Source organism: Stegostoma tigrinum, chromosome 34, assembly GCF_030684315.1.
Source record: "Stegostoma tigrinum isolate sSteTig4 chromosome 34, sSteTig4.hap1, whole genome shotgun sequence".
NCBI lineage: Eukaryota > Metazoa > Chordata > Chondrichthyes > Orectolobiformes > Stegostomatidae > Stegostoma > Stegostoma tigrinum.
In genome coordinates this window covers 6,551,794-6,574,644 of record NC_081387.1, presented here as the reverse complement: position 1 = coordinate 6,574,644, position 22,851 = coordinate 6,551,794, and the positions used below count along the sequence as shown (strand labels likewise).

The 22,851-nt window shown below is 46.0% G+C and overlaps 1 protein-coding gene across 1 annotated transcript; it reads right to left on the bottom strand.

The window, feature by feature from the left end:
• Positions 1-784: 784 nt before the first annotated feature.
• On the bottom strand, positions 785-21,030 carry LOC125446645 (zinc-binding protein A33-like). Its single transcript, XM_048520372.2, has 6 exons — positions 20,599-21,030; positions 15,009-15,104; positions 12,955-13,188; positions 7,689-7,711; positions 7,459-7,580; positions 785-3,173 (listed from the first exon to the last, which is right to left on the bottom strand). Exons 1-6 carry the CDS (start codon positions 21,013-21,015, stop codon positions 2,635-2,637), a joined length of 1,431 nt encoding a protein of 476 aa, XP_048376329.2. The 5' UTR covers positions 21,016-21,030; the 3' UTR covers positions 785-2,634.
• Between the last annotated feature and the right edge of the window lie 1,821 nt (positions 21,031-22,851).

Genomic DNA, 22,851 nt, shown 5'->3' with positions numbered 1-22,851 from the left:
GCATCTGGTTAGCAGAACACGGTGCAGAATAGTATTTCACCTCAGCCAGATTTACCTGGTAAATGTTGGAGATCAGCAATGACCGCAGGGAGGGAGGTTTACTGAGGATGATTCGGGCGCTGAGGGAAAGGATGACTCAAGGGGGCTGTCTGGAAAGAGTTATAAATACAGGCATTTTGAGAGAGGCAAGAGCAGTTGCTAAAATATTCATTTAAAATCCCGGAATAAGTGCTGAAAATGTATTTTAATGTTCTGAAGGAGTAACAAAGTCATTTGGTTTCCCTCCAGCACCAACTTATTTTTATTTTCTTGCAATTATCTCTCTCTTCCTCCTCTACTCTTGATTACAGGTCATCCCTTCCCTTGCTATTCAGCTAATAACATTTTACTCACACCGTCTAACACTTCTTGATCACCCACAGAGACTTATTTTTTGGACAGAGGTTCAACAGTTCCGATGTGCCACAGCGAAAAACCACATTGGCCTCCTCAGAAGACAGACACAGGGTGCAACCTATAGAGTACCCTTCATCATTATGTACTTCCCGAGAGTATTCTGAATTAGCATTTTAGCTGATGGGAAATTGCCAATATCAGTTGTGTGATGGGCAGGATAGTGTCATTTTACCTGAATAGCATACACCTTTTGGTTGACAAGAAAAAGACTGGACAAAAATGACAACCACAATTGGCATTTCTACGGCACCTTTAATACAGAAGCAGATACCTCTAGGCACTTTACAGAATAGAATCTGACACTGAGCTTTAGACACAATGTGTGAAAAATTGAATGAATACTCATTTGCAGAGATGTGTTTGGAAAGGACTTAACAATAGCTCAGTATTAAATAGTATTTAATGAACAGGCAACAGGTTCAGGAGGTGACACACAATGAAACACAGCAGCTCTACATTCTTATTACTGTGAGAATTCAATATCCCCCTTCTGGGCTCTCCTGCACTATTCTGTCATGTTCTATGAAAAATGGTTTGACTACTCAGCAACAGGAGCAGTTTAATGGCCCATTCATTAGTTACTCAAAAATGGTGAGGAGGCAGCAGATTTGGTGAGCCCCACCCATCTCCCACCAGAGTGGGAGACAGCACTCTCAAGTGATGGTAGTGAGTTGACCACCCCTTGTATTTAATGTGACCCTTTCCCCATCAAAATTACACCTAGCTTGGATGAGGTATAAGATTCAGAGCTGTGGCATCTCATGGCATGGTCAGTTACACAGTTTCCTGCAGCCTTCAGATTGTTTTTTAATCCATTCAGAGGATGTGAATTTCACTGGTTGGGTCAATATTTGGGTCTCTGATCAAGGGTCTAGGCCCGAAATGTCAGCTTTTGTGCTCCTAAGATGCTGCTTGGCCTGCTGTGTTCATCCAGCTCCACACTTTGTTATCTTGGATTCTCCAGCATCTGCAGTTCCCATTATCTCTGATCACAATTTTAACCTCATTGTGAAGCCTCTTCCAGGATGCCTAATCTGAAGAAGTTACCCTCCTCCTTCCGGACCAACCTCAGGGAATCTCTCTCCCACTGCAACTCTCTTGTAATTTCTTTGGCCTCTGATGAAGGTTCTAGGCCCGAAACGTCAGCTTTTGTGCTCCTAAGATGCTGTTTGGCCTGCTGTGTTCATCCAGCCCCACACTTTGTTATACCGGAATTCTCCAGCATCTCGGGTCAATACTTACTGCCCATCCTTAGCTACCTTTGAGAAGGTGGTAATGAGCTGCCTTCTTGAACCACTATAGTTCCATCTATAACACCATTAGGGAGGCAGTTCCAGGATTTTGACCCTGCAGCACTGAAGGCACAGTGATATACTTCTAATTCAGAATGGTGTGAGGGCAACTTGCAGGATCCCAGGTATCTGCTGCCCCTGTCCTTCTGGATGGCAGGGGCCGTGAGGTTAGAAGGAACTGCCGAAGGATCTTTGGTGAATTTCTGCAGTGCATCTTGTAGATCATACACATTGTTGCAACTGAGCGTCTTTGGTGGAGGGAATGCATGTTTGTTGATGGAGTGCCAATCAAACAAAATCCTTGTGTCTTTTATCTTGCTGGACATGTGAACTGAGAACATCACCTCTGTGAGAACAGTGGGACCACAGTAGACAGGAAGACTGACCATCCTTAGAGCTAAAGATTGAGAAAGCGACAGAAGAACATGTGGCAAAGAAAATAGTGTGAATTAGAATCAAATCAGATACAGAAAGAGGAACAGAGGGAAAGAAGCACTGGTTTGAGAATAAGGGAAAGAAGATGCACAATACACTTTCAAATGACAAGATTTACACTTTAGAGAGCTCCAGCAGGACTCAATCTACAGACTGGTACAATGGCGTGGCATTAGGTATGCTTACTCCATAGGATGGGCATGTTTAAACTGCAGCTCTAGCTTTCACAGGGAAGGGAAAGGAGTTAATATGGATAACCAGCAAGTTCTGAAAAATAATGCAGAGGCTGAAGCAGGATGAGGCAAATGCCAGATTGGCATGGATCAACTAGCAAATTCTGGAGACTCACAGCTCACTGAGTCCTTGACCTGTTGGATTTTCCTGGTGATTTGTGCATCGCGTTTCCCGAATGAATATTACAGCTTCAGTGAGAAGTAGCCCCCTGAACTTGTTACAGTTTCACATGGCATAGCTTCAGGGGCTCAGAGTTCCCCTTGTTCAACCAGGGGTTAAAGAAAGGGAAGAGTTTGCCGTTGAAGGTATCGGTGAAAGTGTAGAGATGGGACATGTCATCAGCATTGTAAAAGGACACTTGCCCTCCTTCATAGTCCAGATAAACGCCTATCTTCCTGGGCTTGGCATCTAGCCTGAGGATGGTGGAGGGGGCAGTCAGGGCCCCGTAGATGTGATCTTGCCTCTGACATATGGTCCAGTAACCAACCGAGGGCATCAGTGTGATCTGCCCCTTCCTTTGGGCATTCTCCCGGGCCAAGCCCAAGTCCCAGTCGGTCTTGTTAATCACTTCCACCTCCCAGTAGTGCCTGCCTGAGCTGAAGCCCTGGCTGCTCAGCACGCAGGTGCAGGGCTCAAACCTCTCCCGACCATTTGGTAGATTTCTCCTCACATCCCCAGCGTGAACCGCGGTCAGATCCTCAGACAGCACGAGTCTGGGCTGCGCGGTTCTGGGATCCAGGGTGAGCTGTGCCGGCACTTTTTAAGATAACAAACAGGGAGAAGGTTAGAAACGCGAAAGATTAGACATGGGAATGGTCAAAACCAGACACTGTCCAGAGGAGAACGGGAGACTAGAAATCCAACTGGAAATTCAGGAGAAACGTCTTTACAGAATACAGAGTGTGCTGCCACAAGGAGTGGTTGGAACAAAACATATATGCATTTAAGGGGAATCTAGCAAATGAAGGAAAGGCAAATGGAGAATCACACTGTGGATGGATTAGAATAAGGCTATAGTGGAGTGTAAACAATTTATTGACTGACATATAAACATTGAGACACGTGGGGAGATTTATCATCAGTGTTCAAGATTATAGAATATCAAACTGTACTGCACAGGAACGGGCCCTTTAGCCCACTATATTGTGACAAACATGACGCCAAACGAAACTAATCCCGTCTCCCTGCCCTTGGCCGATATCAATCAATTCCTTGCATGTCATGTGCTTATCTAAAAGTCCCTTAAATGCCCTTGTCGTTTTGTATTGTATTATGTCAGGTTTGGATAATATGGGGAAGGAAAAAAAATCTTGTCATCAGCTCATGGTACGAGCACTAGTGGAAAGGCAAGTCTAAAGTCATATCATTGTGTGTAATGTCACTTTTATTCATTCATGGGGATGTGGGTGTCTCTGGCGAGGCCAGCCTTCATTGGCCGTCACTGTGGACATCTCGGCCAGGTAAGGTGTGGAAGTTTCCTTCCCTAAGTGACATTAGTGAACTAATGGGTTTTTCCAATGACTTCATGGTCATCATTTGACTCTTAAATTCAAATGTTCATTCACTGAATTCAAATTCCATCATCTGCCTTGGCAGGATTCTGGGCCCCTAGAACATTGCCTTGGTTAACAGCTCAATAATAATTCCATGGGGCCACTGCCTCCCCAATTTGTTTATATGTCAGTCCATAAGGTGTTTACTCTCCACTGTAACCTCCTCTTATTCCTTCCCAGTCTGACTCTCCATTGCCTCCCGGCTTCCTTATGGAAAAAGTGAAATTCAATTCTAAAGAGCGTGCAGTAACAGAGGAAAGTGGCAATGCTGGCCATCAGGAGTAAAAGAAACAAGCACAGAAGCAGGGAAAGTTATGCTGGAACTTGGTCAAGCTCTGATTAAGCCTCAGTTCCAGGTTACTACACTTCAGGAAGGATGACCTTGAGAGGAGTCAGAGGAGATTTGCCAGAATGACTCCAAGTATGAGGAAATTCAGCCACAATGCCAGGGCAGAGAAGCTGGACTTGTTTGTTGCATAGGACTGGGGCTCATAGGAAGATTTGATTCAAGGGTCCAAGATTATGTTAATTTTGGATAATGTGGCTGAGGGAAAAAAAGTCTACCCATCAGCTCATGGTACAAACACTAGGGGGATACACATTTCAGGTTTTGCACATGTTGTGCAATCTTTCGTCTGCAGGAAGTGGTAATGACCTGAAGTCTGTTGCTTGTAAGGGCAGTGCAATCCATAACTTTTTCAGGAAATTGGTTTGATGTTTCAGTGAAATAGCCATGCAGGTATGCATGGATAAAGTAGAAAAATGGGACCAACTAAATGCGTCACAGAAAGCCAGCATTGTCTCAATGCGACAAATAGCCTCAGTCTGGGCTGTATTTGACTTGAATTCTCTTCATTGGAAAAACACTTTCACACAACACACAGTTCCTTAATGTGACATATTCCTCGTCTCGTTCTGTTGCCAATAAACCACTTATTAAAAAATGACTGTCCCTCCACATCACAGGCAAATCTTTACTTTTTAATTCCATTTCTCTACTTCTGCAGATGGAATTGATTGACACGTTCTTAAGGAAAGCCCAGTAAAACTTGCAAATGAAGCAAACTGATCCAACTTGTATAGTTCAGAATAGTACAATCTTCTAAGTACACTATTACTTGTGTCTTAAACTGTGATTTTTTTCCTCTGAGTTTTCTCAGGCACCATAGACCCTCATGCCTTCAGTATCCAGAGACAGTGAATGACCCTGAGAATAAATTTCTGGGTAGCACCGTGGCTCAATGGTTAGCATTGCTGCCTCACAGCACCAGAGATGCAGGTTTGATACCAGCTCGGGCTCTAGTTAGGCCCCATTTAGAATACTGTGTCCAATTTTGGGCCCCACACCTCAGGAAGTATATACTGACCCTGGAGCGTGTCCAGCAGAGATTCACACGGAAGATCCCTGGAATGGTAGGTTTAACGTACGATGAACAGCTAAGGATCCTGGGATTGTATTCATTAGAGTTTAGAAGGTTGAGGGGAGATCTAATAGAAACTTACAAGATAACGTATGGCTTAGAAAGGGTGGATGCTGGGAAGTTGTTTCCGTTAGGCGGGGAGACTAGGACCTGTGGGCACAGCATTAGAATTAGAGGGGGTCAATTTAAAATGGAAATGAGGAGACATTTCTTCAGCCAGAGAGTGGTGGGCCTGTGGAATTCATTGCCACAGAGTGTGATGGAGGCTGGGACGTGATGCCTTCAAGGCAGAGATCGATAAATTCTTGATCTCACAAGGAATCAAGGGCTACGGGGAGAGTGCGGGGAAGTGGTGTTGAAATGCCCATCAGCCATGTTTTAAATGGCAGAGTGGACTTGTTGGGCCGAATGGCCTTACTTCCACTCCTATGTCTTATGGTCTTAACTGCAGTTTGTGGAGTTTGCATATTCTTCCCATGCCTGTATGGGCTTCCTTTAGGTGGTCTGGTTTTCTCCCACAGTCTAAAGATGTGCCAGTTAGCTGGATTAGCCAGGCTAAACTACCCACAATGTGCAGGCATGTGCAGGCTACGTGAGTTAGCAAGGGGTTATGCAGGGCTATAGGAGTAGGGGAATGACTCTGTGAGGGATGCTGTTCAGATAGTTGGTGTGGACTCAATAGGCCGAATGGCCTGCTTCCACACTGAAGGGATTCTATGAGCGAGTCTGTGAGTGAATGAAAGAATCTGTATGTGAGTGAGTGAGTGACTGAGAATGAATCAGTCTGTGTGGTAGCGAGACCTTGTGTGAAAGTGAATGTGAGTGAACCCTGAAACTGGACCAAGCTGGATATGTACCCATCCTGCTTCTTCTCCGCACACTAGAGCAGAAAATACCAGATTAAATGGCAGATTTGTTTCTGATTCCCATTTTCATATGAATTCAACCCAGGGTACCATGGAGTGTGCACTATCAGAGGTAACGATAAATGGTCTTAGTTAAATTGCTCAGCCCTGGTCCTGTCCTATGTCACTGGTGACCAGGATTTCTGGCACAGTTTATCTCCCTCTCTCCCTATGTCTTAAGTGAAAGGATAAAATATATTTTGTTGGTTAGCTTTGATGGCATTTTGTAATGGTAATGTTTATTAATTATTCATTTTTTAAAATGACCAAATTATTGTGTTCATATTGAAAGTTTTCAATTGCATCAAACCTTTCTTTTCAGTAATTTGCTCATCAGCACTTTGAGTGAGATATAGTTTGAAATGTAGCCTCTCACAAGGTTGGCCATTCCCCTGACACTTGACTTGCACACATCAGGACATTTTACAAGAACACCAATTCAAAAGACAAGCCAACATTTACATGAGAGGGGAGTGATGATTGGTTGATAAATGGAATATGATTGTCAGAGGAATTTCTATGGAGAATATACCGTTAATGATGAGTGACAGTTAACTCCAGGCTTTGTTAAAATTTAAACCAGGAAGGTTGGACCTAATTACTCAAGGTATTGCCCTGAGAAATGAATGGGCAAATAGCTATCCCCTACTTTGCTGAGTTGAAACAGACACTCTGTGTATATGTCTTTCTGTCCGTAAAGAAGAAGGCCCTGTGCGTTCATTTCTGCTGATACCAGTCAACACAAGGGCGCCACTGTGAGCCTGACTACAATTCATAATTGGTTGTCAGTATACCGCCTGGTACATCAGGATTATCCAGTAAATGTTGTAGGATTGCAAAATCACATCTAGTATTGGACACTATGTTCTGCGTTTTGAGATCGTGGGCTGATTGGGTCCAGTCAGTGCTTTGCACGTTTGGCGATGATATGTTTGATATGATCTGCCAGTCTTTGGGACAAATGACCTACATACCAAGCATTGAATTCCATATACCATATTACGAATTAATGTGATAGTAGTACAAGATAGCTATCTGTTGGTTTTACTGAGAAAGTAAAAGGAATGCAATAAATCCATCTGTATTTACCAAAAAGGTAATTGCAGTCAACCTATCAATATTTACCAGACAGAGAATTGTAACAAATCCATAGGCTACTTACCAGGTGAGAGGGCTTTTAGCATTTCTTTCCAGACAGTATATTGTAGGGGTCCCTTGAATATTCCCAATCCCGGGCTTTTGCTTACAACACTCGCTACCTTTTTTTGTTCCATTTCCTGGAACCTGGGAAAACAGGTTAAAAACATATTTGCTTGAAATATTAAGTAAAAAAGTTAAAACTAAATACACCAACTGTGAATGGGTAAGTCACAGTTTTTAATGCACACTCACCGCTTTCTTAATCCTTTCAGCTCCTGTGTACAATTAAAAGAAACACAATGGTTAATAATTCTCACTGTCCATAACCTACATTTAGCATTGGTACATAATAGTTGATTGTTCCAGGCATTTCCCAGTGTTGTATGCTGACCAGAATAAACTTGAAATCATCCAGGACTTATCATAAAGTCAGGACAATCTAAAACATTCTCCAGTGAAGTTTGTATGTAGTTCTGAACCAGAATCACGGCTGTAATTTGCAAAATGTGGTACTTTATCTATCACACAATTAGCACCATCATAACAATTAGGTGATCTGCCTTTTTTTAGATGCTGATAGAGAGATAGATATTGACCAGGAAACCAGTAAAGCTGATAAGAGTCAGGTGACTCAAAATGTTAGCTTGCTCTCTCCCCACAGATGCTGCTTGACTGACTGTGGTTTCCAGTATTTTTTTGTTTCCATCTAACATTTCAGCTTCTGTGGAAAGAAATTTTCAAGTTTGATTTCACTGAGGAAGAGTTCTCAAGAAGAGTCATGTTGGACTTCAAATGTTAACTGTTCCTCTCTCCACTGATGCTAAAAGACCTGTTGAATATCTCCAGCATGTTCTGTTTTCTCCAGTATCTGCAGAGCCTCACATGTATACTTGTATATTGGTATTTGCTATTCTCAATCAGAATAATACTGCTCAACATTCATTCAATTTGTGGTTTTCAAACATCATTCACATCCTATACTATGTATCTACTTGTAAAACAAAGCTCAATATCCAGAAAAATTCTTTATGTCAGGAGTATAACTGGGTGCACCAAATTTAAATGTTCACAATGCATCTCCAGACCTCTTGTAAGAGGTGGCTTCAGATTAACAACAACAGAGTATTATTTAAGTGAGAATGATGCAGAAAGCTGTAATATAAAGGGTCTTGGGGAAACTTGTGCAGGAAACACAGAAAGCGAGCACACAGGTACAACAGGTAATTCAGTAATGGAAAATTGGCCCTTATCTCAAGGGGGTTGGAGGAGAGTAGGGAAGTCGACTGTACAAGGTGCTGGGGAGACCACATCTGGAGTATTGTGGGCAGTTTTGGTCCCCTTATTTAAGGAAAGATATTATTTTATGGATGCAGTTCAGAGAAGGTTCATTGGGATGAACCCCGGTGCAGAGAGATTGTTTTATGAAAAAAGGCTAAACAGGTTGGGACTCTCCTCACTAGAATTTAGAAAAACAAGAGATGATCTCATCGAAACGTAGAGGATTCTTAAGGGACTTAGCAGGATAAATACTGAGAGGTTGTTTCCTCTAATGAGACAGTCTCAGACCAGGGGCACAGTCTCAGAATAAAGCGGCACAAATTTAAGACTGAGATGAGGCATAATTTCTTGTCTCAGGGCACGGAGAGTCTTTAAACTCCTTATCACAGACAGCTGCGGACAGAGTCCTTGTGTATACTTGAGGCTGACATTCATTAGGGAAATCAGAGGTTACAAGAAAGGTTAGGAGAGTAGATGTGAGGAATGTCAGATTAGCTGTGATCTACAGAATGGAGGACCAGGCTTGAGGGGCTGAATGACCGACTCCTCCTCCAATTTCACAGGATTTTGTGGCCTTAACAATTACTTATATATGCATATTACACCTTACAGGTAATGAAACATCCCAATATTTACACTGCATCACAAAGCTCAGTATGACACTAAGCCACACAGGAGATGTTAGGACACATGGCCAAAAATTTACTCAATGAGGTATATTTTAGCATCTTAGGAAGGAAGGAAGACAGTGGGGGAGTGTCACAGAGAGGTTTCGGAAGGAAATTTGAGAGCTTGGGGCCTAGGCGAGGTTGGGACTGTTCCCCTAGGAAAGAAGAAAACTAATTGGAAATCTGGTAGAAGATATAAAGGGCAACTCTTTGAGAGTGTTTCATGTGTGGAATGAACTTCCAAAAGAAGCAGTAGATGTGCGTACAGTTACAATGCTTAAAAGACATTTGGATAAGTACATGAATAAGAAATATTTGGAGGGATATAGGCCAATTGCGGGCAGGTGGGACTAGTTTAGTTTGGGATTATGGCCAGCATGGACTGGTTGGACCGAAGGACCTGTTTCTGTGCAGTATGACACCATGACTCAATAAGTGTTCAAAATCATGGTGGTATGGATAGAAGGAGAAACTGCTCCCAATTCAGCAAATGATTGAGAACGAGAGGGTAGAAATTTTAAAATTATTTGCAAAATTAGCAAATGGGACGTGAGAAAATATTTCTTAACATGATGAGTGGTTTAGGTGTGGAATGCACTGCCTGGAGGGGTTGTGGAGGCTGGTTCAAGAGGATGTTTGAAGAGTTGTTAGAAACAATAAGCGACAGCATGGAGGGAAAGAAAAACAGGAGATTGGCAGTAAGGGAATTGTCATTGGAGAGCCCATATGGACACAAGGGACCAATAGCTTGCTTTGTCAGACTTCAGTTTGCAGAATCACTGTTGGCAGGGCCTCCAGTGCAGATACTGTCAGAAAGCGAGAAGATCAAGAGGCCAGAATTAGAAGCAAGCAGATACCTCTCTCAGTTGTGGGGTCAGACGAGATTGCAGAGATGGGGAAGAAGCAGGGACACGGAGGAGTTGGCATGTGAAAATGAGGATTTCCCACTATAACCAATGAGAAATGGAGAAAACTGCTCGAAATTGGTTCCAACTCTCCAGAATTTCCATCAATCTCCTTGCCTGAAGGACAGAATGAAGCATCACACACAGTTGATCATGGTGGAGCGGTCATGGGGGAAAAATGGCAAGAAGGGGAGAAATGTGTAGAGCTGGATGAACATAGCGGGCCAAGCAGCATCAGAGGAGCTGGAAGGCTGACATTTCGGGTCTGGACCCTTCCTCAGAAATGGGGGAAGGGAAGGGCGATCTGAAATAAATAGGAAGAGAGGGCGAAGCGGATGGAAGTGAATAGAGGAGAAGATAGGCGGAGAGGAGACAGACAGGTCAAAGAGGCGGGGATGGAGCCAGTAAAGGTGAGTGTAGGTGGGGAGGTAGGGAGGGGACAGGTCAGTCCAGGGAGGACGGACAGGTCAAGGGGGTGGGATGAGGTTAGTAGATAGGAGATGGGGGGCGGGGCTTGAAGTGGGAGGAGGGGATAGATGGGAGGAAGAACAGGTTAGGGAGGTGGGGATAGCCGGGCTTGTTTTGGGATGTGGTGGGGGGAGGGGAGATTTTGAAGCTTTTGAAGCACATTGATACAATTGGGCTGCAGGGTTCCCTAGCGGAATATGAGCTGCTGTTCTGCAACCTTCGGGTAGCATCGTTGTGGCACGGCAAGAGGCCCAGCATGAACATGTCGCCTGTGGAATGGGAGGGGGGGGGGGTTGAAATGGTTTGCGACTGGGAGGTGCAGTTGTTTATTGCGAACCGAGCGTGGGTGTTCTGCAAGCGCTCCCCAAGCCTCTGGTTGATTTCTCCAATGTAGAGGAGGCCACAGCAGGTACAGTGGATGCAGTATACCACATTGGCAGATGTGCAGGTGAACCTCTGCTTGATGTGGAAAGTCTTCTTGGGGCCTGGGATGGGAGTGAAGGGGGAGGTGTAGGTGCAGGTGTAGCACCTCCTGCAGTTGCAGGGAAAGGTGCCACATGAGGTGGGGCTGGCAGGGAGTGTGGAGCGGACAAGGGAGTCGCGGAGAGAGTGGTCCCTTTGGAAAGCAGATAAGGGTGGGGAGGGAAAGATGTCTTTGGTGGTGGGGTTGATTGGCAGATGGCGGAAGTGTTGGAGGATGATGTGTTGGATCCGGAGGTTGGTGGGGTGGTACGTGAGGACAAGGGGGATTCTGTTTTGGTTGTTATTGCGGGTACGGGGTGTGAGGGATGAGTTGCGGGAAATGTGGGAGAAACAGCTGAGGGCATTCTAGACCACTGAGGGGGGAAGTTGTGGTCCTTGAAAAATGAGGATATCTGAGATGTACGGGAATGGAGTGCCTCATCCTGGGAGCAGATCCGGCGGAGGCTAAGGAATTGGGAATTGGGAATAGGGAATGCAGGAAGGTGGGTGGGAGGAGTTGTATTCGAGGTAGCTGTGGGAGTTGGTGGGCTTGAAATGGATATCGGTTTCTAGGTGGTTGCCAGAGATGGAGACAGAGAGAGCCAGGAAGGAGAGAGAGGTGTCAGAGATGGTCCAGGTAAACTTGAGGTTGGGGTGGAAGGTATTGGTGAAGTGGATGAACTGTTTAAGCTCCTCATGGGTGCATGAGGCAGCGCCGATACAGTCATCAATGTAACGGAGGAAGAGGTGGGGTTTAGGGCCAGTGTAGGTGCAGAAGAGGGATTGTTCCACATAACCTACAAAGAGGCAGGCATAGCTTGGACCCATGTGCGGGTACCCATGGCCACCCCCTTTGTCTGTAGGAAGTGGGAGGAATTGAAAGAGAAGTTGTTGAGGGTGAGGACAAGTTTGGCTAGGCGGATGAGGGTGTCGGTGGAGAGGGACTGGTCGGGCCTGCGGAACAGGAAGAAGCGGAGGGCCTTTAGGCCATCTGCATGGGGAATGCAGGTGGATAGGGACTGGACGTCCATGATAAAGATGAGGTGTTGGGGTCCAGGGAATTGGAAATTCTGGAGGAGGTGGAGGGTGTGGGTGGTGTCATGGATGTAGGTAGGGAGTTCCTGGCCCAATGGGGAGAAAATGGAGTCCCGATAGGTGGAGATACGTTCGGTGGGGGTAGGAGCAGGCAGAGGCAATGGTCCCTAAACCAGCCCAGCTTGTCCCCGCCTCCCTAACCTGCCCTTCTTCCCACCTATCCCCTCCTCCTACGTCCAGCTAAATCCCATCTCCTACCTACTAACCTCATCCTGCCCCCTTGATCTGTCTGTCCTCCCTGGACTGACCTATCTCCTCCCTATCTCCCCACCTACGCTCACCTTTACTGGCTCCATCCCCACCTCCTTGACTGGTCTGTCTCCTCTCCACCTATCTTCTCCTCTATCCATCTTTGATCCACCTCCCCCTCTTTCCCTATTTATTCCAGAACCCCCTTCCCCTCCCCCATTTCTGAAGAAGGCTCTAGGCCCGAAACGTCAGCCTTCCTGCTCTTCTCATATTGCTTGGCCAGCTGTGTTTATCTAGCTCTACACCACATTATCTCAGATTCTCCAATATCTGCTGTTCCCACTGTCTCAGAAAGGGAGAAATGTCAGGTTAAGAGCCTGTTAAGTACCAGGCTGTTTTTTTTTTCACAGCTGTGGTGTGCTGGGAGCCCTGCACACAATAATGCCTTGTCACCTTGAGAAACAGGCAGTCAGCTTGCTGAGTGATTCCCGCACGGAGCTGGAAAAGATTGTGCTCTGTGGCTGACCAGACCGTCTCAATTGCAGTCAGGTTCTCCTCCATCATTTGCAGGCACTGCTCCTTCTCTTCTTCAAGTTCCTTGGTCCAATGCTGCTCCTTCTCCATGAGGAATTGGTGCATATTCGAGAACTCCGAGGAGATGTGATGCAAGAGCATCTCAGAGGTTTCCTGTGGAAGAGATACAGGATCATTCCTCCATCAGCCCTAGCTCCTGTCAAAACCAACCCACATGGCTGAAAGTACAGGACATTAAACTCTGATTTAAACTTGTGACAGCCCAAAGGGAACAACAAGTCAGGGAATGAAGTATGTAAAAGATCAGAAATGTGGTTCTGAATGAAATATCCATTCAAATTTTGCATAGAAAATGTGAATTCATTATTCCAAACTTAAGTGTAGTAGAAATGGGAACTTAAATGATGAAAAATAGCAACAGTAAAAGTGGCCACTTTCGGAACACTACATTCAATTCTGGTTTCCTGCTATCGGAAGGATGTTATTAAACTTGGAAGGATGCAGAAAAATTATACAAGTATGTTGCCACCATTGGAGGGTTTGAACAGCAGATGAATAGCAATTACCAGCTTTGGTGCTTAGGCAAGTGAAGGTTTAGGCATCAATAGTACAGGAATTAAGATTGGCAGTGCGCAGGAGGCCAGCATTCGAGATGTGCAGATATCACGTAAGATGTGGCGCTGGAGGTAATAACAGAGATAGTGAGGTCTTTTGAAATCAAGGACAAGAAGATTCAAATGAAGACATAACTTGGCTGGGAGACAAAGTAGGTCCATGGGCACAGACAAGGGAGTAAGCAACCGGAACATTACGCACGTTAAGACATGGGATGGATCGTTCGAGGTGGCCTCCAATTTACAGAGGATAGGATAAGAGAGAGCAGTCAGTCAGATATTGAAATAATCAGGAAGTGACAGAGGTGTGAATGAAGATTGTTATTGTAATGAACAGTGCAAAGACCACTGTACAAATGGAACTAAATATTTAAGAAAAAGACAAGTGGAAAGGAAAATAGAAATGCAGAGGCATTGACTGCAATTTGTGCTCCACCCAGAGGGAAGTGTTTAAAGTGATTTTAATTTGAGAAACTATTCAATTGAGTCAAAGAATATTCGTGCAGCCTCCAAGGTCCAAGAAGAGGTAACAGAAGGAGCTGAAGTGAGGAATAAGAGATATTTTATCAAAGCTTTTCGCCTTGCATTGAACAGGACCAATTAAAGGAGAAAACAATATTTATGCTGTGTTGAACCTTTTTGGTTTAAAATTTAAACCAACTCTGGCCATTACCTGTGAATCATCATTGACTGTTGCATTTTTCATGGCAATGTTATTTCTAATCTTAGTCTGCATATCAACCAAACAGCACTCTCCTTTCAAGCGGGGTAAATGATAAACCCAACATAAATTGGTATTCTTGCACACTGCCCTGACGAGTGCAGGATGATTACCTTGGACAAAATATATGATTCATAATCATAGATCATAGAATCCCTACAGTGTGGAAACAGGCCCATCCCCCTATAAACCTGCCTAATTGACACATCATGAATGCTAGGCAATTTAGCATAGCCAATGCACCGAGCCTGCACATCTTTAGACTATGGGAGGAAACCAGCGCACCTGGAGGAAACCCGCACAGACATGGGGAGAATGTGCAAATTCCACGCCGACAGTCACCCGAGGGTGGAATCAAATCGAGGTCCCTGGTGCTATGAGGTAGCAGTGCTAACCACTACAAAATCTCTTTACCACCCACTGCCTATTAAGAGTAAGGAGATGAAATCAGGTTGAATTTTAATTGTTAAATAGCCATTATTTTCTGGACATGAAGCTGGGAATGCGTTCTATAGCCCTATGAGCAGGATGTATAATGGATATGTGTGGCCGATCCATTACATTCGTTATCCACTCCCTCAGCAGGAGTTAGAACTTGCCTCTTACCCAGGAGGGTGGCACTATGGAGCTGAACACACCTGCAGCTCAGCAATCTTCTCCTGTTGCTGAGTGATGAGCAGACTCCTCTTCCTCTGTTTCAGTTCTTCTACCACAAGAAGCTCATTCAACTGATTCTGAAGAAGGCCAAAATGCATTGTTAAACAATTTCTACACACATCAAAGGTCAAGATAAAGTGTGTGTCCAAAGGCTGTCCTAATGCGAGGGACACGAAGGCAACGTTAAAGAGCTGCAGCCTCGGATTTACCTTCAATGTATTTCATTCTTCAGCCCTGGTGATTTTATTTTGAAACACTTAATCTGGTTCACTCACATTCTTTGGACCTTGACCACATGTGACAGCAGACCCAGGCCAATGTGAATACCTATTGACTGCCTTATCGCGTGACAAGAGAGCTAACTGGTCGTATTATTCTCAAGGATATATTTTACAAAAGAGGATCCACAGGGGAGTAAGTGCTAAAAAGAACAGAAACATTTGTGAGTAAGTGCGCTGGTCATGTTAGAACTTCGTTTTGAGGTTCACCAGTTGTACTGTCTTTTCTCCTCAGCAGTGTTGTATCATTTGTTCCAGCCCCTCTGTTGCCCCACCAAGGAGGTGTTTGGTTAGCTTGCCTTCATTTGTCAGTGCATTAAGTACAGAAGTTGTGGGGTCATGGTGAAATTGCACAGGACAATGGTTATGCCACTTTTGGAATATTGCACACAATTCTGCTCACCCTTCTATCTTTTCTATAGAAAAGATGTTGTTAAACTAGAAAGGGTACAGAAGAGATTTATAAGGATGTTACCAGGACAGGAAGGTTATAAGCAGAGGAAGTGGTGGATGCAGGTGCAGTTACAACATTTAAAAGACATTGGTCAAGGTCATGATCGGAAAAGGTTCAGGTGCGGTACGACTCTATGAGAGACTGGACAGGCCAAGGCATTTTCCCCTACAGCATGTAGAAGACTATAAAATCATGAGAGGCATAGATTTGGTGAAAAGCCAAGGTATTTTTCCAAGGGTAAGGTTGCGCAAAACTAGAGGACATTTGGTTTAAGGTGAGAGGGGAAAGATTTAAAAGCGTCCTGAGGGGTAACTTTTTCACATTGAGGGATCTGTATTAAAATAACTGACAGAGAAAGTGGTAGAGGCAGGTACAATTACAACATTTAGACGATACGTGAATAGAAAATGTTTAGAGGGACATGGGCCAAATGCAGGCAAATGAAATAGTTCAGTTTGGGATGCCTGGTCAGCATGGGTGTGTTGGACCGAAGGGCCTGTTTCTGTGCTGTATAACTCTATGACTGTATACCAGTTTGAAACAAAATAAATGTTAAGTGAGAAGCCACCCACACCATCATTACATTATCAATATCCACTTGCACCTGTGCAGCAGTTGGGACTTGAGTCCAGATCGCCTGGCTCAGAGACAGGGACATTAGCAATGCACAACAAATGTCATTCAATTCAACTAATAGGATTTGAACCTATGCTCCCAGAACATGAGCCTGGATCCCTAAACTTCTTGTCTAGTAACACCACCACCACAATAGCATCTCCCCTGCACGTATTTCATCATAAATACCTTCAATATCAACTTGCTCAGAGACGTTATGACATACCTCTAAAGCAAGTGGCAAAAAAAACCCTTGTGTCTTGGCTCAAAGGTAGGAACACGACCACTGCACTACAAGAACCCCTTAATAAGCCTCAGTGTGGCACTTTCACCCCGTAGTGAGCAGGCTTTTGAAAATTGCCCACTGGTCGGGTCATCTGGCAGCTGTCAGTGATGCCACAGCTCTTTAGTGGCCGTCACAGGGACTGCAGGCAGAACCATGTTCGCTCGGGGCTGAACGTAATAAGTAAAGGTCAATTTTGCGGGGTAAAACTTCAACTAGCCATGATATTACCCGGCCCAAGCCATCAGACCAGTAGCATGAGCAACTAGATAGGAGTGGGTATGTCTTATGTAAAGAAAATTATTTAATTTCCACAAGGAATGGTATTTTCCATTTGGAAGCATCAACTCCTCAGGGACAGTACACCATTCCTTGCTTTTTGAGAATTTGCTCCCTAAAAACCTGTCCCTTCTTGCTCCCCTCCCACTCAGTTGGGTGAACCTTCCCTGAACAAATCCGCCAACCTAACCATCGCCCCTTTCCTCAAGGATCCGAGGCTGCCACCTGAATGTCTGGCTACTGACAGCGTAGCACTACCAGGACAGCTGGCTCTGATGGACAATGCCCAGAGAGGGGGCACAAGGCCCTTTGTCCTGTAACTTGTTAGAGCAACACCGCCTTGACGCCCGCCCAGACACCTTCCTTCCTGTTTTATCACATTTGGTGAAAGGACAGTCTGCCCACTCTCTTCCGCCCACCAGTGTTGACCATATTACAGCAGCACATTAAGGAATCCACCCTTAATCATCCTGTAATTGGGCAGTCAACTCTGCCAAAGAGACCTATGACCAGGCTGGCTAGTGGTCACCTTGCCCGCCCACCATTCAAACGTTATGTACCAATGGGAAGGATGTGCATGCATTAGAGAGAATGTAGACGCAATTTATGAGAAAGGTTCCAGGGATGAGTAACATCAGTTCTGAAGACAGATCAAAGAAGTTGGGACTGTTCTCCTTTGAGGGAAGGCAGTTTGATACGCACTTTCAAAATCATGAATGAGTTGAATAGAGTAGATATCGAGAAGTAGTTCCTGCATGCAACAGGAACAAAAATTGGATGGCATAGATTTAAAGTGATGTGCAAGTGAAGCAAGGGTGAAAAAGCTTTGCACTGAGTGAGTAGTTAGGGCATGGAAAGTACTGCCTGGAAATGTAGTGGAGGCAGCTTCAATTCAGGTACTGATGAGAGCATTGAATGATTATGTGGATAGGAATAATGCAGGGACATGGATGAAAGGCAGGAGCTCGGTATGAGGTAATAAACCCGGTGCAGACAAAATGGGATAAATGACCATATAACATTTCTGTGATTTTATTATGAGGAATGGGTCAGGGGAGGGTAATAATATGGTGTTCTATGGGGGATAGCAGTCAGAGAATGTCCATCATCTACATGAACCGATGACGAGGTTTTGCAACAGGAAAGGTCAGGTGAGTCAGGCCAAATAGGGAATGCCTCTGGGATAAGCTTTTCCAGTTTCCCAGCAGGCATTTAGCCAATAATTACCAAGAACAAATGTAAACTGATAACGACAACTGAAGTGCTATTAGAAGTTTCCTTAACTGTTCCTAACCCTTTGGAGAGATACTTGGGTGTGGGGATCACTTTAAATGTTCCTCAATCTCTCGAGCGATGCTGGGAGAGGAGTTACTTTAATTGTTAGCAATCTCAGAAGTGATGGATGTCTAGGGGGCCCTTTAAATGTTGCAGACCCCTGCAGTGGTGGAAGGAGATCTCTTCAATGTTACTAACTGCCTAGAGTAAAGGTGGCTCCCTGAATGATATTACAGGCTACACGGGTTGAAGCGCAGCCTGATTGCTCGCTCACGCAGGTTCCTGTCTGTCCCACTACTCACTTGGCAACACGTTACACAGCACATTCTAAAGCCGCAACATTTACCTTCCACAGAATTCTATACCAGCAAAATATTACACCTGAAATATTTACATCACACATTTTTACACTGCACCCAACACAATCATAGAAACCCTACAGTGAGGAACCAGGCCATTCGGCCCATCGTGTCCAAATCGACACTTCGAAGTGCAGCCTACCTTCATGCCTCTAACCCTGCATCTCTCTTGGCTAATCCGCTTAACCTGTACATCCCTGGACACTACAGGCAATTTAGCATGGCCAAACCACCTAACCTACACATCTTTAGACTGTGGAAGGAAACAGGAGCTCCCGGCGGAAACCCGTGCAGACGCGGGAATGATGTGCAAACTCCACGCAAGCATTCGCCCCGGGGGGCGCGGAATCAAACCCAGGTCCCTGGTGCTGTGAGGCAGCTCTGAGCCCACCGTACCACCCACAATCCTACATTCCACAAGGATTTTACACTTCAAACAATTTAGACCTTACAATTCTTACACCGCAGCAATGTTCCGACATAGAATTGTACACCCACATTACAGGGAGGCTGCGATGACACTAGAGAACACGTAGGGCAGACATACCAGGCTATTATCTGGACTGGAAGGATTGAGCTATGAAGGAGGGCTAGGGAGGCTGAGGTTGTTTTCCTTAGAGCAGAGAAGACTTCGGGGAAGGGGGGAGAGTGGTGGTGAGGGAGAAAGTTGTGCCTCATTTACATACATAGAGGCAGTGGTGAGCATAGAGATGGAGACAAAAAATCCCCTGCTTTACGGGGGGGCGGTGGGTGGGAACACAGGATTAATGTAGTATGTTTTCACCCGAGAGTGATGGTAATCTGAAACTGACTACCTCAAAGGCCCTGGAGGCAGGGAATCTCGCTACATTGAACATAGAACATAGAACATTACAGCACAGTACAGGCCCTTCGGCCCTCGATGTTGTGCTGACCTGTCATACCGAACTCAAGCCCATCTAACCTTCGCTATTCCATGTACGTCCATATGCTTATCCAATGACGCCTTAAATGTACCCAAAGTTGGTGAATCTACTACTGTTGCAGGCAAAGCGTTCCATTCCCTTACTACTCTCTGAGTAAAGAAACTACCTCTGACATCTGTCCTATATCTTTCACCCCTCAATTTAAAGCTATACCCCCTCGTGCTCGCCGTCACCATCCTAGGAAAAAGGCTCTACCTATCCACCCCATCTAACCCTCTGATTATTTTATATGTTTCAATTAAGTCACCTCTCAACCTTCTTCTCTCTAATGAAAACAGCCTCGAGTCCCTCAGCCTTTCCTCGTAAGACCTTCCCTCCATACCAGGCAACATCCTAGTAAATCTCCTCGGCACCCTTTCCAAAGCTTCCACATCCTTCTTATAATGCGGTGACCAGAACTGTATGCAATACTCCAAGTGCGGCCGCGCCAGAGTTTTGTACAGCTTCACCATAACCTCTTGGTTCCGGAACTCGATCCCTCTATTAATAAAAGCTAAAACACTGTATGCCTTCTTAACAGAAATAAGCATTCCGCTGAATAATTGAAGAGCTATGGCATACAAGACTGGAAAATGGTTTTGGACCCTTCCAGTGCCTCAGATGTTAGTATTGTATATTTAAGAGAGGTCTTTGGGTTTTCTTTGTGTAGAGTTAAACCCCAATGTTATTTTGTTTCCTTTATATGCTACTGTACAGAGCAGCACTGTGTTTGTGACTAGGTATATATCCAAAGATTTGTTTTATGAATTAAATTAATGTTTGAAAATTAAAAAAGGGAAACGAGATTAATTAGGACAGGCGCTAGGATGCATCATCACCGAAGATACTGTCATTTCGGCTCAGTAAGTTTCTGGTTCTTTCATAAGTTTCTCTTAACTGTTAGTTTGCCGCTTCCCGTGCTGTTTGGACCCTCGCGGCTTGTATTTTCATGGAGACACTTGACTGATCCGGGGTGGGGGTCACATGCAATGAGATACGTGCCCTGAGCGTTCAGTTCTAATCTCCGACCCAGCTTCTCCCCAGTTCTCTCCCAGCCGCGAACTTCTCCGACGGGATAGCCCACCTTGTAGAGGGATGCAGCTTGCCTCACAGGCAAGAAACTGTGCTGTGAATGCCCGGGATCATCCCTGCACACCAAGCAAACCAACTCCTGGTCGTCCCGGCAGAAGATCTTGAGAGGTTCCCGGTGCTCGGGACACTGCATCTCCCCGCTCGCTTTCAGCTCTTCCTGCTCTCCCAGCCGCCGCAGCTTGTCGACCAGGTTAGCCAGCACCCGGTTCGGCTTGAGCGCCTTGCCCGGGGAGAGGAACCGGCACTGCGGACACGCTGGCGCGGCGCAGTCCGGGCCCCAGCACTCCGTGATGCAGCCGCGGCAGAAATTGTGCTCGCACTCCAGCCTCACGGGCTCTGTGAACAGCGAGAGGCAGATCGGGCAGGTCAGTTCCTCCATCAGGCTCCGCACCTCGCGGCTGGATGCCATTGCTGTGTCTGAGCTACTTCCCGCCCCGGTTGCAGATCTAAGTGCAGAATTCCCTCCAAAAAAAACTCCACAAGCTCTTTCACTTTCGTTCGTTGTCCCAAATTTTAACCCTGAAAGGGTGGCGAGATACTGTGCCTTCAACTTCTCTTTGTCTAAACAATCTGTTCAGAGGTGTTATTGCAGATTTCTTGAGCAGGAGGCAACCAGCTTGTAACTTATGTCCATTTCAAGCCCACCGACTCCCACAGCTACCTAGAATACACCTCCTCCCACCCAACCTCCTGCAAAAATTCCATCCCCTATTCCCAATTCCTCCGCCTTCGCCGCATCTGCTCCCACGATAAGACATTCCACTCCCGCACATCCCAGATGTCCAAATTCTTTAAGGACCGCAACTTTCCCCCCACAGTGATCGAGAACGCCCTTGACCGCGTCTCCCGTATTTCCCGCAACACATCCCTCACACCCCGCCCCCACCACAACCGCCCAAAGAGGATCCCCCTCGTTCTCACACACCACCCTACCAACCTCCGGATACAACGCAACATCCTCCGACACTTCTGCCATTTACAATCCGACCCCACCACCCAAGACATTTTTCCATCCCCTCCCCTGTCAGCTTTCCGGAGAGACCACTCTCTCCGTGACTCCCTTGTTCGCTCCACACTGCCCTCCAACACCACCACACCCGGCACCTTCCCCTGCAACCGCAGGAAATGCTACACTTGTCCCCACACCTCCTCCCTCACCCCTATCCCAGGCCCCAAGATGACATTCCACATTAAGCAGAGGTTCACCTGCACATCTGCCAATGTGGTATACTGCATCCACTGTACCCGGTGCGGCTTCCTCTACATTGGGGAAACCAAGCGGAGGCTTGGGGACCGCTTTGCAGAACACCTCCGCTCAGTTCGCAACAAACAACTGCACCTCCCAGTCGCAAACCATTTCCACTCCCCCTCCCATTCTCGAGATGACATGTCCATCATGGGCCTCCTGCAGTGCCACAATGATGCCACCCGAAGGTTGCAGGAACAGCAACTCATATTCCGCCTGGGAACCCTGCAGCCATATGGTATCAATGTGGACTTCACCAGTTTCAAAATCTCCCATTCCCCTACTGCATCCCTAAACCAGCCCAGTTCGTCCCCTCCCCCCACTGCACCACGCAACCAGCCCAGCTCATCCCCCCCACCCACTGCATCCCAAAACCAGTCCAACCTGTCTCTGCCTCCCTAACCAGTTCTTCCTCTCACCCATCCCTTCCTCCCACCCCAAGTCGCACCCCCAGCTACCTACTAACCTCATCCCACCTCCTTGACCTGTCCATCTTCCCTGGACTGACCTATCCCCTCCCTACCTCCCCACCTATACTCTCTCCACCTATCTTCTTTACTCTCCATCTTCGGTCCGCCTCCCCCTCTCTCCCTATTTATTCCAGTTCCCTCTCCCCATCCCCCTCTCTGATGAAGGGTCTAGGCCCGAAACGTCAGCTTTTGTGCTCCTGAGATGCTGCTTGGCCTGCTGTGTTCATCCAGCCTCACATTTTATTATCTTGAACCTGGGCTCCCTGGTCCAGCGGTAAGGTATGACGAAAGAGGGATCTCAAACCCTTTCTTGAATTGAGTTGGCTGAGGACTGGTTTCTGGGGACCACTAGAGGAGGCCAAGATGGATCATCCACTCGGCACTTGTGGCTGAAAGTTGCTGCGAATGCTTCAGCCTTATCTTTCACGCTGATATGTTGGGCTGTCCCATCACAGAGAGTAGGGGTATTTATGGATCCTCCTCCTCCAACGAGTCCACCAGCATTCAGGACTGGAAGTGGCAGGTTTGC

Coding starts and splice junctions, on each gene's coding strand:
- LOC125446645 (XM_048520372.2), bottom strand. CDS start 21,015: ATGGCATCCAGCCGCGAGGTGCGGAGCCTGATGGAGGAACTGACCTGC. Junction 13,189..15,008: donor AGAAGATTGCTGAGCTGCAG/GTGTGTTCAGCT, acceptor TCTCTTCCACAG/GAAACCTCTGAGATGCTCTT. Junction 7,581..7,688: donor CTGAAAGGATTAAGAAAGCG/GTGAGTGTGCAT, acceptor CTGTTTTCCCAG/GTTCCAGGAAATGGAACAAA.